This window comes from Strigops habroptila, chromosome 1 (assembly GCF_004027225.2).
Source record: "Strigops habroptila isolate Jane chromosome 1, bStrHab1.2.pri, whole genome shotgun sequence".
Lineage (NCBI taxonomy): Eukaryota > Metazoa > Chordata > Aves > Psittaciformes > Psittacidae > Strigops > Strigops habroptila.
In genome coordinates, this window is record NC_044277.2 from 39,704,537 (window position 1) to 39,722,353 (window position 17,817).

Here is a 17,817-nt window from a genome sequence, read left to right on the forward strand (position 1 = left end):
AATCTGAATGCAGTTAGATGATGTAATGCTAATTTTTGTTGATTATTGTTTTGTGTTTTGTAGCTTAGTATTGTTTCACTTGTTTCCTTGTGTTGCAGGAGAATTAGTTTCATGACCCAAATATATCCCTTCTAATCCAACACCTGACATTCCTTTAACTATTGAGAGAGGCCATGATAAAAACACACCATGAGTTGTACCATTACAGCCTTTGTAATGGCTTTAGAGGGCTGAACATATTTTAATGATTGTGTACAAAGTCACTCAGCAGCTAAAGCATCTGCTTTTGACAACAGAAATACTGGTTGAAAGCGTCACCTACCTTTTCTTCAAAATTTATGACATTGTCTTTAAAACCATCATCTTCCACAAATGACAGGGAGGGGAAAGTGTATTTGGGAGGGCGAATAGAGGGGAGGACAGAAAGAAGGAGGAAATAGGATTTATCACCCTGGATTAATAAGCCAGAGAATGACTGTTTGGGCAGTAGTGCTTAACTTAAACCAGCATCAAATAGTCACTGTGAAAAACTAATAAACATTTTAGCACTCACCGGTGAGGTGCTAATGAATATGTGTGTATGTTTTTGTGCCCATATGGGGGAAGCAGTCAAAACATAAATATTAGTTAATTAATACTATCCTTAAGGAAAGATTTTGTCCCTCTTGGCCACAGCAAACATGTAGACTCACTTACAAGTAAGTTCCCAGTCTGATGAGCATGAAATACTTCAATAAAAGAGCAAAAATGAAAGAAAACCTCATTGAGTTTCAGACAATCCTATTCTTTAAAAAGAAATACATATATTCAAAATCTAGTAATGATTTTAGGGCACTTACTAATGGAGTCAAGAAAGCATTATAAGTTGCAAAATACCTTGTGATTGGACTATTATTAGCCACAAGACTAGAAGATATCAGTGATTTCACAGGATATCCTAAAAAGACTCACAAAGCTTTTCATGGCTTTCAAGAGTATATAATTTCATTTTTTTAATGGGTCAAGCTGTCATTTGGGTGAACAGATATTTAGACAACTCCTCTGTAGCCATAACATATTTACAAACACATAACTGCAAACTTTTTTTTCAGTTAGAAATGCTTATCCATTTGAAAAGCATATTGCCTATTCATATGCTTAACTATGGACCCCTTTTCCTAACTTTAGATACCCAATTTTTCAAAGTGTTTGTCAAAGTAACGGGTTTGGTGGTGTGTTATAGGAAGAAACCAAAATAGCATCCCAAAGACTTGATCTAGAAGTCTGGAGTTCTCTTCATTATATTCCAGCTTTCCTCAGACTTCAGATCTTTCTCTTCTCTCCTTCAAGACTTGGCAGTGGAGACATTTGGCAAAGTTTTCTATACAGTTCTTGGGACCAGGAATTTGATATCTGAGAATCATCTCTCATAGTCATGACATCAGGGCTATTTTATTTCATGGCAGGTATGCCTCATATGTAGAAAAAAAAGTGTGAAAGTCTCTTAACTGGAATTACCTCTTAGTTGAGGATTATGTTCTACGAATTGCTCATGTTAAGATATTTGTCTAACCATCTTCTACAATAACTTTCAATTTTACTTTTAACTTCTGCATATACAGTGATCTGTCTCTTCTGTTTTAAGGCTGCATAAAGAACTCTCTAGTTAGCATCAAATCTGGAAATCAGTTCACAGTGTGTACTGATATCAAGACTGTCAAAACAAGAGATATTTTAAAGTGTCTGATCTTCCTAATTTGTTCTGCAGAGCCAGTTTAAATATTTCTGAATGTATAATCTGAAAGACTTGGTCTTTGTGACTGTTTGTATCTGTTCTCTATTGTTGAAATGTCAAGTAGGATGAAAAAACCCATAATGCAGAAGAGTTCCCCAAGTGTAGTAATAGATGAATGTAAGACAAGTCAGCTGCACTGGACTTTTAAGCCAGCTGTTTCATTTGAGTTGATGATAACATCCAGTGCAAAACACTTCATTAAAGCATCAGAAATTCTATAATAAACAGTTCAGGAACTGAAATTTACATCCTGCCATGAAATAAGGGGCTTCTTCTACCTTAGGAAACAGAACTCTGAAAGGCACAAGCGCATAAATACCTCCAGAATAGCTGGATTGTAAGCATTTCCTGTAGAAAACAGATGCTGCTGCTGCTGACTATTATTATTAAGGTTCTTCAGTCCTTGGTCACCTTTATTGGTTGCTTGAACTCTGTGGTACTTTACGACAAAGGCTAATATTTAAAGAGAGCACTTTCTCAGTACAAAATTTTGACTTTGTTACCGTTCAATTTACTAGCCCTTTAGCTTTCATGTTAGGTGTGGTATGGCTGATGTGCTTTCCTGGAGATCACTTGCAGCTCTGTACATTTTATCCAGTTGATCTTTTCAGAAGAGCTTTTTTAAAAAGCTCTGTTTGTTCTCATTGCCTCACTTGCATCTCAGCTTCAGAAACAAACACAGGGCCCTATCTGTGGGGAGACAGATTTTTCTTCCCTCTTACATTTAAGCTGTTTCATACTGGGAAGCCTTTCATGCAGAGATGAACTGCGAGCCCTTTTTAGATTGCTCTGGGTCTTGGCCCATGTCCTTGTTCAAGCCTCAGCTAAAAGTGAATTTTTACAGCTGCTTGAAGTCATTGAGAATCGAAATTTAGAAGTGAAATGCTGACACCACCTTCCCCATTACAGCATTTAACTGCTTCTGTGATGCTTGCAATCAGCCTCTCATTGTAAGCGTCTGTGTTGTGAGCCTCTCTGATCTAAACATTTGTTAGCTTAAAATGTCAATTCAATTGCAATCCATTATGCTCTGCTCAGAAACCCCATATGGCTCCAAAGGCTGCTGCCACACGATGTGCTGCTGCTGCAAAGCCAAAGGCCTGATTCTGTCCTTGCTTGTACCACTCTGCATCTCTAGGAATGGCACTGAAGTAGCTGAAAACGAACTGCTGCAGAGCAGGTGTGGGGAATGAGTCAGCAGGTGAATGGCTACATCATGCACTCTTTCCAACTTGTTTTCCCAGTTTTGCTGCCACCATCAATATCAAGGAAGCGAAATTCAAAGTCTGAAAAACAACCCCATCAAAGCCAGAAAACACCTTTGGATTTTTTCTCAAGGAGATAATTATAGCCCCATTTCTTTCCCACTGAATCACCATTCAAGACACTCTTAGGCTTTTCTGAGACAGCTCTTTAAAACAAAACTGAATCCATAAGGGTAGAAAGTAAACCCACACTTTTTAAAGGAAATGCCAAGAGAAAGATGTAAAATACTCATCACCTTGAAGAATCACTTTTTGCTGCAAACCATTTTAGTGTCTACTGTGCTTGCAGGTGAAAACACCTGACTAAAAACCTCTAGATACAAGTCCTCTTCTTGTAGTGTGCCTATGAGATCTGCTGGGACTACAGAGGGTCTGGATAAAAGACACGGGAACCATTTTCAGTTTACTGTTGCCTTGGACTCAAGTTGCATGTTTTCTGCCTTTTGCTGAGTAAAACCAGCAGAGAGCCCAGTTACCTAGGAAAGCAATTATATTTTGTGTTATAGATAAGTAACAAGGATGAGAAGCTGCTATGAGCACCCAAAGAGTAAATGCTACTGTGCCACTTAGGGTCAGGATCAAGATCACCAGAGCTCAATTTTTTATGGCTTTGGGACATCTTACTTATTAAGCTTCATTACCAAGAGTGACTAACCTAGGAGTTCAAAATGAACTCTGAATGCCTTTCTGTGCCACAAGAGACCTGGGAAAGATGCAATTTAAATAGATGGTGCACAGCTCTTTCCTGCCTATCCACCTTTCCAGTGATAATGAACCACTCAATACATTTTTCCACAGAGCAGGAAAGAGAGTATGAGAGCACCAAAGGCACTCATTAAAACCTGAAAACAGCCTGAAGTTGCATAAGCCATCTGAGGGCTTCGATGCAGGGGTGGCAGCAGATGGCTGAAGGAGGGGTACACCCCATCATTCGCTTGCCCCTGTGATAGGGACGACAGCACAGCTCACGAAGCAGCCTCTGAGCTACCGCAGATTTTAGCACATCATAAAACAGTAAGCTGAGCTGGGGGTTGGTTTATTTAATTTCACAGACTGAAAACCGCAGCAAATCAAGAGGTTTTTTGTGAGTCATTTGGTTGTCCCCACCGCTGGGGACACGGCAGCAGCCTTGCTCAGAGTGATATGGCAGCTGGCAGCAGGGCCTTCCTGCTGCTGATCTCTGCTACACGTCAGCCCCAAAAGCCCTGTGGCCCTAGTGTGCAGCACCTGCAGGACGATCAGTCCCATGGCCACTCTCTGACCCTGCCACAGGGTTGCTGGTGGCATTGGGTGGGTGCTCCTGGAGGGTTCAGCTGCCAGAGCTCCTGCAAAAGCCTGTGACAGTCCTGGATGGCTGCTGGAGGGTGGCAGGGAGGAATATTTGTGGCTGTGCCAGGAAAGCCACCCGAGAGAAGACTCAGTTCACACTTTTGACTCAATTATGTGAGAATGGAAGAATTCCTCCACACCTTGAAATGTCCACAGGGTGGGAAAGAGCATACAGATGCATTGTCTATTGAGCGTAACAGACTGGGATCAATAGTGATTCAGTAGCCTCATATCATGAGATTCTCCCTGCACAAGCTATTTAACTCATGAGAGCACACTGGCCACCATGTACAGACACTATGCTAAATGCTCCAATCAAAACTAAAACCAGAAATTTTCTCTGCAACTGTAACACAAAGCCATTAATGATTTGGTTTTAAATCATATTCATTATATGTGGAGAACACAATATAGTTTACCACTTTATTAACTGACACACTACAAGAAATAACACCCACAGGAAAAAAAAAAAAAACAAAAGAGAAAACTGAAGTTTATTTCATGATGATTTAGTTAGGGAAATAAAAAACTAATAAAATACATTTAGTAGGTTTGTATCCCCATTAGGTTTGGTAGAATGTCAAGCCTAACACAAAAGAGAGCTATTTTATACCTTTTTGTAGAACAATGGTCCTGAAAACCCCAGTCCGGTGAATAATCTTTATTCATGAAAGCAATTCCACCCACTCCAGTGAGAAGGTGCCCACAGGGGTGACCCTCCTGTGCCAGACTGGACTTTTCGTTCAAGTCTCACTGTAGCACTGGCTATTCATTGATATTTGCAAAACTGAGCACAAAGCAGGAATGCAATGGCATTTATATTTGCAGTTCGATACTACTACTTATGCAACACAGAAAAATGCTAATATTTATAAAATCATTTATAGATACTGATTTTCATAGGTGATTTCATCACCTGTAAGTATATCCGATATACAACTAAACTTGAACTTCATGGAGGACACATTTTAAAACATGCAGTCCCACTCTGACCTGCAACTTTCAGCTAAAATCACTCTCAAGAGAAAGGATTACTTTTCAGGCAAATTTTGGCAAAAGAAGTAATTTTGAAGGTAGGCCAAAAGGTCCAAGATGAGTAAGAGAAAGGATATATCATGCACTAACAAAGAAAATAGCTGAGAAAAAGTCAGATTTATGTATTTGGAGTGAAGCTGGATGTGTATATTGGCTCCCTGATTGAAGCTTTAAAAGCTACTGTATGATGAACTCACATTAATTCTTACCTTTCCAGTACTGTGTAGTCTTCGGGTAAGACACAATCACGACTGAAATTTCCCACTGCTATATTAAACACAAGAGAGCTTTTTCTGTGCCAAGCATGCCACACTTTTTTCCCAGCCCTGAACAAAAGTACCAATCATAGAAAACACAGTAACCCAAAATGAAATTAGGGATTTGTTCTCTGGCAAATATGCTTTTAGCACAACAAAAAGGAAACAGAAGGATATGGTACTAACTTTCTGACATTTCCCAACAGCTAGATTTCAGTGTGTAGGCAATACATCACGCTCACAGAAACTAAATGCCCTACTTTGCGTCTTGGGCTCTCTGTACCACTATGTACATATTAGCAGCTTTGTGGGGCCACTATTAAATTTAAAGACCTGTAGATAACCTGAATTTTTTTTTTTATTTTTTTTTTTCTCCTCAACAGTATGGAATTTCTCTTCAGAATACCTCCAGGCTCATAATGATCTTAAAGCCTGGACCCATTAGAGGGGAGCTGCTGATGTGCTGTAGGGCAGGGCTGCCCTGCAGAGGTATCTCAGCAATCTGAGAGGAGCTGGAAAAAGATTCATTAAGGCAGAGGAAAAGTCTTGCATGTCCATGTCATTGTGGGGACTTGGTATAGGAAAGACTTTGACAAATGAGAAGTGCTATGCTGAACCTTGTTCTCACCAACAAGGTGAGAACAAGGTCAGCAAGTTTGCTGACGACACCAAGATGTGTAGCGCAGTTGAAATGCTGGAGGGAAAGGATACCATCCAAAGGGACCTTGTCAGGCTCGAGAGGTGCACCAGTGCAAACCTCATAAAGCTCAAGTCTGAGTGCAAGGTCCTGCACCTGACTCAGGGCAATCCCAAGAACAAATACAGGCTGGACGGAGAATGGATTTAGAGCAGCACTCAAGAGAAGGACCTGGGGGTGTTGGTTGACAAAAAGCTCAACATAACCCATCAGTGTGCGCCTGTAGCCCAGAAAGCCAACTGTATCCTGGGCTGCATCAAAAGAAGTGTGACCAGCAGGTAGAGGGAGGTGATCCTGCCCCTCTACTCCACTCTTGTGGGACCCCACCTGGAGTACTGTCTTCAGCTCTGGAGTCCCCAACACAAGAGGGATGTGGACCTGTTGGAGTGAGTCCAGAGGAAGCCACAAAGATGATCAGAGGGCTGGAGCATCTCTCCTATGTATACAGGCTGAGAGAGTTTGGGTTGTTCAGCCTGGAAAAGAGAAGGCTCCAGGGAGACCACAGAGCAGCTTCCAGCACCTAAAGGGGGCCTACAAGAAATCTGGAGAGGGACTTTTTACAATGGCATGTAGAGACAGGACAAGGGGTAATGGCTTTAAGCTGAAAGAAGATAGATTTAGATTAGTTATTATGAAGAAATTCTTCACTGTGATGGTAGTGAGACACTGAAACAGGTTGCCCAGAGAAGTTGTGGTTGCTCCATCCCTGGCAGCGTTCAAGGCCAGGTTGGATGGGGCTTTGAGCAACCTGCTCTAGTGGAAGGTGTCCCTGCCCATGGCAGGGGATTTGGAACTAGATGATGTTAAAGGTCCCTTCCAACACAAACAATTCTATGATTCTATGAAACTGGAGTGAGGCCAGTGGAGGGTGACTCAGCTGGCTAGGGGCTGGAGTACACAGTGTATGAACCGGGTTTCTGCAGCTTGGGTAGGAGGCTGGTAGATAGAGAGGGGTGTGAAGCAAGGGGAGAGATCTAATTGCCGTTTTCTCCTACCTAGAAGGAGACTTACAGATAAAACTCACATAAACATAGAGCTGCACAGTGAAAGGACAAGAAGCAACAGTCACAAACAACAGCAAAGGAATTTCTGATTTGCTGTGAGAAAAACCATTTTCACCAGGGTGTTGTGCACTGGTACAGTTCTCTTAGAGAGTCTGTGGGATCTCCATCCACAGAAGTATACAAAACTCTAAGACACATGGCCCTGAGGAACCTGACCTATTTTTGAACATGGCTGTCCTTCAAGGAGGGTTTGGACTAGATCATCTCCCAAAGACCATACAACTTCACTTACTCTTTAACTCTTTGACAACTTAAAAAATGTTATCTCTCAATTTGTATGAGTTGGAAATGCCACCCACAGGTAAGATTATCAGCTTGGTACTGGGATAAGCTGCATCAAAAAGCCTTAAGAAACCAATCTTGAATTCGTACTCATATGCAAACCAGAGTTTATAAATGACTTATAATTCTTTCCTTTCAGACCAGCATAATATTTTTAAGGTATTACAAAATATGTGCCTAAAGTTGGGCTCACATATGTAGATACATGACAAGATTTTTCAAAATTTAGTGAAGTAGGTGCCCACCTAATATCTTTGATAATCAGCTGATTTATTGAGGCCTTTCGATAGGATTTTGAAGCTTGATTTGAGACATCTGTATCTGAAAATGTAACCAGGATATCTAATGTGTCCAGAAGAAAGAAGGTAAAAAAAGTAGCAGTAAAATATATAATAAATCTTTCTAATACCGTTTTTAATGACTTTTTTCTATTAAAATGGCATATGCAGATTTCATGATGGTATGTTATGACAACTTACTGCCATTCATTCAGGATGGTCTGCATAGCATATTCATTTTTCCTGTATTTTAATGAATGGTAAAAAATGGGCAATGAGTGGCCAAGCTCCACAAATGTTATTTTTTTCACCACATCACAAACTGTATATCTATATAGTGCTATGTGATACTGTGGTATTTTAATAAGTGGTTAATAGGAACTAAACAAGGATAAAGATACCAGCACAGCCTCAGTAAAAAAGAGTCACCAGAACATATTATTTAGGAAAAAATGTTGGAGGCAGTTCCACTCTTGTTCCTGATGTTGCTAGACTCACTAGGGTTTTTTACTGCATTTAAACAGAAGGAAGAAAAGTGCTCACTAATATCATCTCTGGTTGACTTTCAGAGGTTGAGGTCCTGTACACTACATTTACTATGGATGTGCTAAGAAACACCACCATCATTCTGCCAACTCCTTATGTTCCTGATAGTACCTGAAAAGGAGCTGGTATTCAGGAAAGATGGAAATATTAGTAAAAGCAGTATGTGTGGATGCAATGGCAGATTGATGGTTCAGAAAAGGATCCCTGATAAAACAGATTCTGTTTGCATACAAAATTACTTTGGGGAAAGATAGTGGGTAGTTGTTAAGAGTCTGCTGTAGAATTCCAGAGTTAAATTTGGATATGGACAGAGATGTTCAAACTGTTATTACATGGAGAAATTCTCCAGGGAATTGTCTCATTATGGCTCCCATTTCGCAGATATAGATTGGAGAACAAATGCCACTGAAGGCAGCCCAGATATTCCGGAGTGTGACAACTGACAGCTTTCCTGACAAAGCGGAGAGACTTCTTTCTAAACTTAGTTACAGAAAGTATTGAGGTTGTTATAGGACAGCTAATTGTAAAAAAAAGCCCCACATGAACATTGGGCTAATTTAGATAAAATGCAGGGATAAACAAAAACAGATCTGTTAGTAAGTCTGTCTATCAGAGTTTTAAAGAAATGAGTGAAGGCAGCAGAAGTTAATTGTTCAATTGAATTGAATTTTCTTTAAGGCAAAGCCCAGAAGAATTTCTGGAGAACTACAAAGCAAAAAACTTCTGGAAAAAGCCTCAAACCTAGCAAATCCACCTCAAAAATGGTGCCTACATGAAAATGGAAAAAAGATGATGAGCAATAAAGGCTGTACGTTATAGGTCAATTTTCAATAAGAGATCTTGAAACAAGGGCTCAAAGACAGAGCCAGCTGATAGGAAACAAGAACAGAAAGGAAATCTGCATTACCATAGATGGAAGTAAACCTCAAAAGCTCCTTGTTTTCACCCAGTGCAAGTAGAAAACTTCTATTTCAGGATTCAAAAAAAGCTGGTGTATGAAATTCTGCTGCTGGTGACTGCTGGTAAGAAGCACCTTGAGTCTCTCTGCCTTCAGAACTGGTGCCATGTGACTGGAAAAGGCGCAATCTGGTGCATTTCACAAGTACCTAGCTAAAACAGACCTACAGTGTAGGCTTTAATACAATCCAAAGCTTTAAAGCAGCTTTTAAAGCAAAAACTAATTGAAAATGAAGGTAAACATAAAAGAAGATAAAAAACAACAGATATCAGCAAAAAGAGTAGATCATAAGAAAGCCACAGAGTCTAGGCTAACTTGATATCTTTCTTTTATAACCCCTTTCTCAACAGATAAAATCTGGTAGATCTAATTTATCAAAACTTTGGCAGAATGGAGATTACCATGCTAATGGGAAAGTACTGGTGAAGCTTGAGAAGGTGGGGATTAATAGAAGATAGCTAAGGCGGGTAAAGGAACAAGTCAAAGAAAGATGCTGCAGGGTTAAGTTGAAATGCTATTGGAAAACTCTTGGTCTGAAATAGGATTGCTATTACTTTTTTCAGTACTGACTACCCTTGGAACCAATCTTGTCTGAATATTTCTCTTACTGACCTTGGTTTTAAAAAGTGATATACTAATAAGGTTTTGGAAGACATTATCAATGTAGAAAAGGAGAGTGATATGTGGAAAAATCAGGAATACCTTGCAGGCTGGATAAGTAGAAATGAGATTAAATTTCATTATATGCATTTAGTTGCTAATAATTTTTTTTAATGTAATTGAAACTTCATCAGTGTGACATGGCACCAGAACAGCCTGCGTGTTTTAAAGGATCATGAAATAACTAGGATTAACCAACGCAATGCCTGAGTCAACAGGGAATTACAATCCTAGATCATACTCAGTGAGATATTGCCATGAGAAATATGGGACGTCTGGAGAAATGTAATCTGGAGTACTCTGTGCAGTCTTGGTCATCCACAGTCATCAACGATGAATTCAGACTGGAACTGGTGAAAGGAAAGTCTAGGAAGTTAATCAGGAGAACACAGAACCTCTCATGAGATGAGAGAATGAGCTGCAGGAGGAATGATTCTCACTTTCCCATCAAAGTGTCTCCTATTCCCTAGTCCCATCTGTCTATCACAATAGTCTCACTGGGCAGGGGAGAGCAGTGTAATGCCTTCTCTGGAATGATGCACATTTGGACTGGCTGATGCCTGGTGCCTAACAAAAAGAATAACAGTTGAAGTCTGCCTGCTTTTCTTTTTAGTGGAGGCTCTCATTTGCGTTGTTTTTTCCCTCTGACTTGGTTGCTTTTTTTCACAACATTTAAAGAAACATAATTATTTTTGAGATGTTGGCTGTTTTTTTACATTTGATTGAAATAGTGCAGTGGATCAGAAGTTCTTAAAAGTCAGGACTGAAAGGACAGAAATGGACTAAATAGTTACATGAACCTCATTTCCTTAGGGAACAAGTGTAAAAACAAGGACAGCACAAGAATAAATAGGGATAGGCTGCTGATGAAATTAAAAAGGCAGGACAGCAGCAGCAGGTCTCTATCAGTCATAGAATTAAACTTCCAACTGGTATATTAGATACAAAGGGTATAACTAGTTTTAAGATTGTAATCAGGTTATGAAATGGATTATATGACATGACTGCCTTCAGGAAGTCCTCTCCTGTCCTGTCAGAAACAAGGGTGTGCTAATATGATGGCTCTATCCTAATGAGTGCAAGGTAACATTTTAAGATTTGCAAAGGGGACCACAGATCAGTTTAAAAGTCATTTGCAGAAGACACATTTACTCCACTGTGTATCATATTTGTTCATCCTTGTCACTGACAATCTGTTTTGCCAAGTTACAGGCAGAATCTGTGACTATTGCTTTTCTTTCTCTATGGAAAGGCTGCGTGCTGGACTGCAGTGGTGCAGAACCTTGACAACACAGAGAAAATCTGTGGCAGCTTGCCCAGAACTCAAGTGCTGCACCTTATTTCCATACAAATATACACTGAATTGTATAAGATTTTACATCAGAATTCTTTTTTTTTTAATTTTTTATTTAAAGACCACTGCAAATGTAGGCAGCACTTTGCAGAGCAATCCAAAATTGCTGTGAAAGTAACAAAAAAAGAAAAGCCATGTAAAAGCATAGCATTATCCTCACAAAGAACTGTAAAGACTTAAATGAATTTCAGTTTATTGCACTGATATGAAAAGAGCTTGAATTCCTGATGCCCGATGACTTTTTAAATGAACTAGCTAACACATAATTTTCTTCTGCCAGATAAAGTTAGGAGACTTAACAGCCATGTCATAAACTGCTAGCAAGTCTCCCAACTTCTTGTTCAGATCAGGGACGAACAGAAATTTGTTTGGAGAAAAAGGACTGGAGAGTGATGCTTGGTGGCACTCTGAGCTTTTGTATGCTGGATGCAGTGTCAGCGTATGAGCAATGTAGGAGTAGGAGTTTCCAACCGAGCTGGTAGAAAATGGGAAAATGGTTGGCCAGGGAGATTTCCTGTAAATGCAGTTTCAGCAGAATCCAGCAGCTCTGTGGTATGTGGTGCCTTCAATGAGACTTGATGAACTTATAAATTGTTCTGAACTTCTTGTTTTGCTGCTACGCTACTGTCAGTCTACACTGAGAACTGCAGCTTTATATCATACAAACTTTGCTTAGACTTTGATTAAACTTTGATAGAGACTTTGATTAATTGTACTGTATGGAGAAGTTAGCACAACTCCCCCCCAGGGGCTGATGAAGAAAAAAATGTCAAGTGCTGACTAGCCAGCATAATATGCAGTAAACAGGAATGAGAAGCTAATCTATAATTTAAACAAGGTATTAATTAATACAGCATAAGTAATGAAATCCGTGGCAAATCTAGAGAGTAATCTTGTCGATCTGCTCATCTAGGAGCAGCTAGAACACCATGCCCTTGAATAAGACAACAGCAACTGTATGCTAATGGATAGGAGTCTCTCTCCAATCAGATCATCAGCAGGTGTTTTTGCTTGCTGGTTTTTACTAATTTCAAGATGAGAAATCTTTCTAAAATCAAATGACAAAGTGGGAAAATCAAAGGAAGTAAAAGGAGAGTACCAAGGGGGTTACTACCAGTATGCAGCTGTGATTCCAAACTGACGTGAGACAGAAAGGGACAGTCCTGACCTTCCTTATCCACCCTGATGCTGTCCCCCTCCTCGTCTCCCCATGGCTGGCACTACCAGTTGTGTGACATCCCTCTGCATTGGGGAGTACAACTGGATCCCACTGAGCCTCAACCAAGTTAGCAATGGGGAGAATAAGTGCCTAAGGGACCCAGTGTGCGGCCGTGGGAACGCCAGTGACACCACAGCAGCATGCAGTTTGGGTGAGGTGCTGGCAGGACTTTACATGAATAAGTCAAAGATTTTCGGAGGAAGGCAATGACTAAGTTGGCTTCAAGTGACTGTAGAACAACCCCACTGAGCCAACATGCCAGTCCAGGTCTGTCTATCACTTTGTCAGCCCTAAGATCTCTTGAGCCAGCAGAGCAAATGTAGTGAGATGTGGCCATTACGATGGATGTCCAAAGACACGACCAAGGAAAGGTCTCATAGCCTTTAGACTGATCTTATTATGTCAGCAAATCTGCCTAATACTTAGTCTATGGCAGTGCATTGTAGAAGTGTGTTTTTTATTGCAAAGACTGCGAAACTACGGTTTATTCACTAATTGGCTTAAGGGTGAAGGAATTGGCTTAAGGGTGGAGGCATTTTTAAGGGAATTATTTGCAGCCTTCTGAATTTATTGGGGTAATCCAATAATCCAAACCCTTTCTAACTATTACATTTCAGTTCCCTGTGACTTGGAGGTAGATACAGTGCAGGACCTAGTTGCCCAGCCCTGGGAGCAGAACTGAAAGCATAGGACAAAGGGCCCAGGTCACAAGGAACTTCAAGCAATTGGTATATGTATGCTGGCACTCAGTTCAGTTAGCCCACCCTGGCCTCCAGGCTATTGCTGTTAAGACTGTTTCTGGTAGCTGAACTAGCTCGCCTGCAGACTGTTCAGACACTTCTGTCTGCATATATACCCTTTTGCAAACAGGTGGATGCAGGATGAGCATCAGTCTCAGTGGATTTTCTGCCATTGCTTCCCACGCATGCCCCGTTGCCTCATATAGTTCTCACCTAGGATAGGACTGGTGCAGCTAGTGACTTCCATCAAAGCTGCTTAGAATGTGACTTTCCTAGAGAGTAACTAAGAAGAGGAGAAAAAAAAAAAAAAAAAAAAAAAAAAAAGGAAAAAAAAAAGAAAAAGAGAAAGAAAAGGGCAAAAAAAGAAAAAAGTAATGCAGTTTGGAGGTGCTGCTGGCTCAGCAGAGAGGCTGCTGAGGAAGTGCTGTGCTCAGAGCATATGAAAAGAAAGGAAGGGAAACAGACTCCCATGAGGAAAAGACTGAGGAAATACTAATTTCAAGGCACATCTATCTTCTATAGAGTAGATATGTCTTCAAACTTGAAGAAACTACGAGAGTGGAAAAGGTGGAGGTAACAGGGGGCTAGCACAGTTCCAGCTTAGTCCAGCATCATACCAAAGTTGTTTGTCTTTTTGAGGAACTAGCACCGAGAAATCATAAGCTTCCCCCATAAGCTGTTTCACTCCTTTCAGTCTGAAAGGGACCTAGCTGCTGGTCGTAAGCAGAATAAGGAAGATTGTTGCCTCTAATTATGTCAGTTTTGACAAATTCTTAAAGAATAATCAGATTTTTAGGTAATAATTTAGATACTGTTATATCAATACAACCCAGATTTCTCTGGGTGCCAATGCAGATGAGAGTTGACACACCATAATGACTCTACGGCTTCCTGCATAAGCAATGTTCTGCTGCAGCAGTCATGGTACAGTGGTACACAACCCTTGCTAGAAGTTTACATTGCAGGTTTTTAACTCATGCCTGCAGAGCCCAGGCAAGGGCTAAAGGATCCTTGTGGTGCATTCTCTGGGCATTTGAAGTCACCCTCACTGCAGTGTATGGAAGACTGAAAGGGAAGTGTTTTGAAGTGGCCCTTGCTGCAGTGTATGGAAGACTGAGAGGGAAGGGTTTGCACACATTGTGCAATATTTTTTTTGATCTTCGTAAGAAAATATGTTCATGCTAGTAACTATTTCTTACCTTGATTAGCAGGGCTTAAGGTCTGAAATAAGAAATAATAAATAATCCACACCTAGCCAACACCCATTACAAAACAGGGAATCTTCAGTCACATTGACATCATTCTCCTGTTGGGAATGATGCTATGCTGGTGCATTTGGAATGGAAAATATACAACTTCATAAGTAAAATATTTAACAGTTTTTCCTGTGGTCATTCATGGCTTGATATTAGAAATACCCTGCTTATAGACCAAGACATTTCCAGTATCATTCGTTTCCCATGCCAAATTTGTGGTTTGTGATGGAAGTATACTTTTAAGAACATGGACCAGTGATGGCATTTCTCTATTGTCATGATAACTTCGTCCTGCTGGACAGAGAATTAGAAGAACAGTAATAAAACCCAAGAAGCATTCTCTAAACAAAGAAAATCAATCAAACACTCTATGTATTGATCCATGTTAGAAATCTCTATAACAGGCCCAGTGAGTGGACAGCTAGGTGAAGCACACACCTTATGGCAAGGCCTTTTAAAACACCCAGTTGTAGCATGATACCACTGAAAGAAATTATGCTGTCCTTACGCAACCTCAGAGCAAATCTACCATCCTATAGTGCAATTCATTATCCTTACCATTTCTTTAAAAAAGGAGTGAGAACAGAAAAAGGATTTTCACAGCTGGCAATGTACTAAAACATATTAGCTTTCATCAGGAGAATATAGTGGTACTGCTGTTTAAGAAAATGTTACAACCTTGTTTAATTTTCTTAGTTTTTTTTTTTTAAATGGAGCCTTTTCTCCTTGGAAGAAGGAATAAAATGGGGGAAGAGGAGACAAGTAAATATTTCAACCTTCTTAGCTGAAATCCATAATTACAGCTTATTTCTTTCTGGTTTCTGATACATAGATTTCACAGAGCTGATTGCAGGCTTCAGGAACTATTTTTGCCTTTTAAACTGAAGCATTTCAGGTTTTCTCTAATTAACCACTTGCAGAGTACATCACAGGCTTAGTGCCTACTCACCAGCCACATTTCTCATAAACAGATCTGTTACTGCACTAAAATGAGGGCAAGAGGCCTTCTGTATTAATAGTTTACGAAGATAGCTAAATTACATCTGACCAGATAGTATTCTGGCTATGATCTTCTCTTAAGCCTCTCTCTGGACTTTCTTTTTCTGGGGGGACAAAGCCTCTTGAAGTGATAATACCTTCTCCTGGATGATAATGGTTTAGATTAGTTGGTGTGGGACAGCATCATTTTGAAAAATTGCTGAAGTGCTTAGGCAACCTTTCTTATACAGAGCCCCAGCTAATTAAAATAGAAACTTTGGCTTTCTTTTCCCCTTAAGGTGACAGAGTTTGAGAGTTAAAGAACAAAACCAAAAACCACAGGAAGCAGGGCAGCTGTTACCAAACACCAGTTCAAAGGGGAGGTAAAAGAAAAGCCTCTGATTTATCCTCATGAAACTGCACAGGAAGAAGGTCTTCACACACTTATCCACTTTTTTCCCAGTCCTTTTTCACCTGATCAGTGTCGCTGCATGTTGCTCATAAGATTTTATCTTCTTGGAGCAAGGTGCTGTCACCATTTTATCTTGTACAGTGGCAAGCACAAGTTGTTTCTTAAATGGCAAAAATACTGCATTTCCTTCCCGCTTCTGTCCCTCCACTCATCCTCTCCTCCTCCCTTCACTCCTCACCACCTCATGACATTTTTGTCACCTTCTGGATCCCAAGTTCTCATTCACCTCATTCCCTTGCTAATAATTTCTGCCCAGGTGCAGCCATAAGGCAAAACAATGGTGCAATACAAAAGGAAAGCTGTCAGGTAGACAAAAGTAGTATCAAAAAAGCCATAGAGAAGGAGAAATTCTGTATCGCTGACTGACAAAACCCTATGGCAGGCCATATGCATGCATTTACCATTCTAAAGAAGTAATCATGCTTGCTGAAAGTGTCAGTCTTAGAAGGAAGCTCAGACTTTGAAGGAATGAGAATTGTTGTAATGCTCAGATGACGACTTGTATTATTTCAGCTAAACATGGCAGAGAGCTGATGGACAGGTATTCCATAGACACTGGCATTTTCTTCACAGAATAGCTGTTTTCCTCTGTGCTATTTTATGTTTTGCATAATACCACATGAACCTCATTACTGCAGTTTGGAGGGTTTTGCACATTCACAGAAAGAAGCACAGGGAGAAGAGGAATAGTTTGATTGATGCAATTTTCACATTGGCCCAATGGATAATCAGAAGAGCTCTTCTATTACAAGCACATGCAGAAAACAAACCATTATAAATCCTACCTACAACCCAGGGCCAATAAGAATAACTAAAACTCCAACAATACAGGTTTCTTGACAGAGTCATTGTTAACAGCTTAATAGCAGCTAGAAGGCAAGATCTGCTCTTATGCTAGGAGTACAAGGCACACAGCAGTTTGAAAGAAGGATAAATATGTAGTTATAGAAATTACATCTTCCTGAAATGAAAAAACCCAAATAGATTAAATGAGCCCCTACCTTGGAGAGCCTGGAGTGTACGAGTCTGTACAACAATACAGAGTTGCAGGACCAGCTGTGGTGCACTTTCCAGAAACGTGGCTAGCAAATGCAGCATACTCACATCTGCATACTCATACACCATTTTCCAATAAAACCGCCATCTGTCATTCTCTCCACTCTGTCGACTCCGGATGCCCAAGTATATTGTGTGGAAATACCTAGAAATAAAAGAAAGACATTATAGAAATGCAGAATGATATTTTACAGGTAACACTTCTGATTGAAAATTACCAACATTTTTTCAATGTATTAAAAATTAATGAATGTTTATTTAAAAGAATTATTGTATTGCAATTATAATAATTGATGTGATAAAAGTGAACTAAACTGAAGACGGTTTCCTTCATAAAAACATTTAAAAAGCTTAGCATTGTCTTATTAAATAGTATTCCTTTCAAGACCCTAGTTTTCTGAATTGAAATATAAAGGGTATGTGTTGATTATATGGCTTCCCTTAGTTTTTTCAAATAATGGGGGGGAAAAAGCTACTTCTGCAATGGTGTCTACTCAGAACCTGCAAAGAACTCATCTTCTCTCTGAGTGGCTCTATATGGACTTGGAAGACCACATGCACTGCAAGCCAGGGGTAGTCAGCCTTACGCTCTGCTAT

The 17,817-nt window shown here is 40.0% G+C and overlaps 1 protein-coding gene across 1 annotated transcript in view; it reads right to left on the reverse strand.

The window, feature by feature from the left end:
- The window catches only part of XKR4 (XK related 4), a 235,863-nt gene that overhangs the window by 78,662 nt on the left and 139,384 nt on the right, over positions 1 to 17,817 (reverse strand). The window contains 1 exon segment of the mRNA XM_030480226.1: positions 17,166 to 17,365. Within this exon segment, the coding sequence (XP_030336086.1) occupies positions 17,166 to 17,365 (200 nt within the window).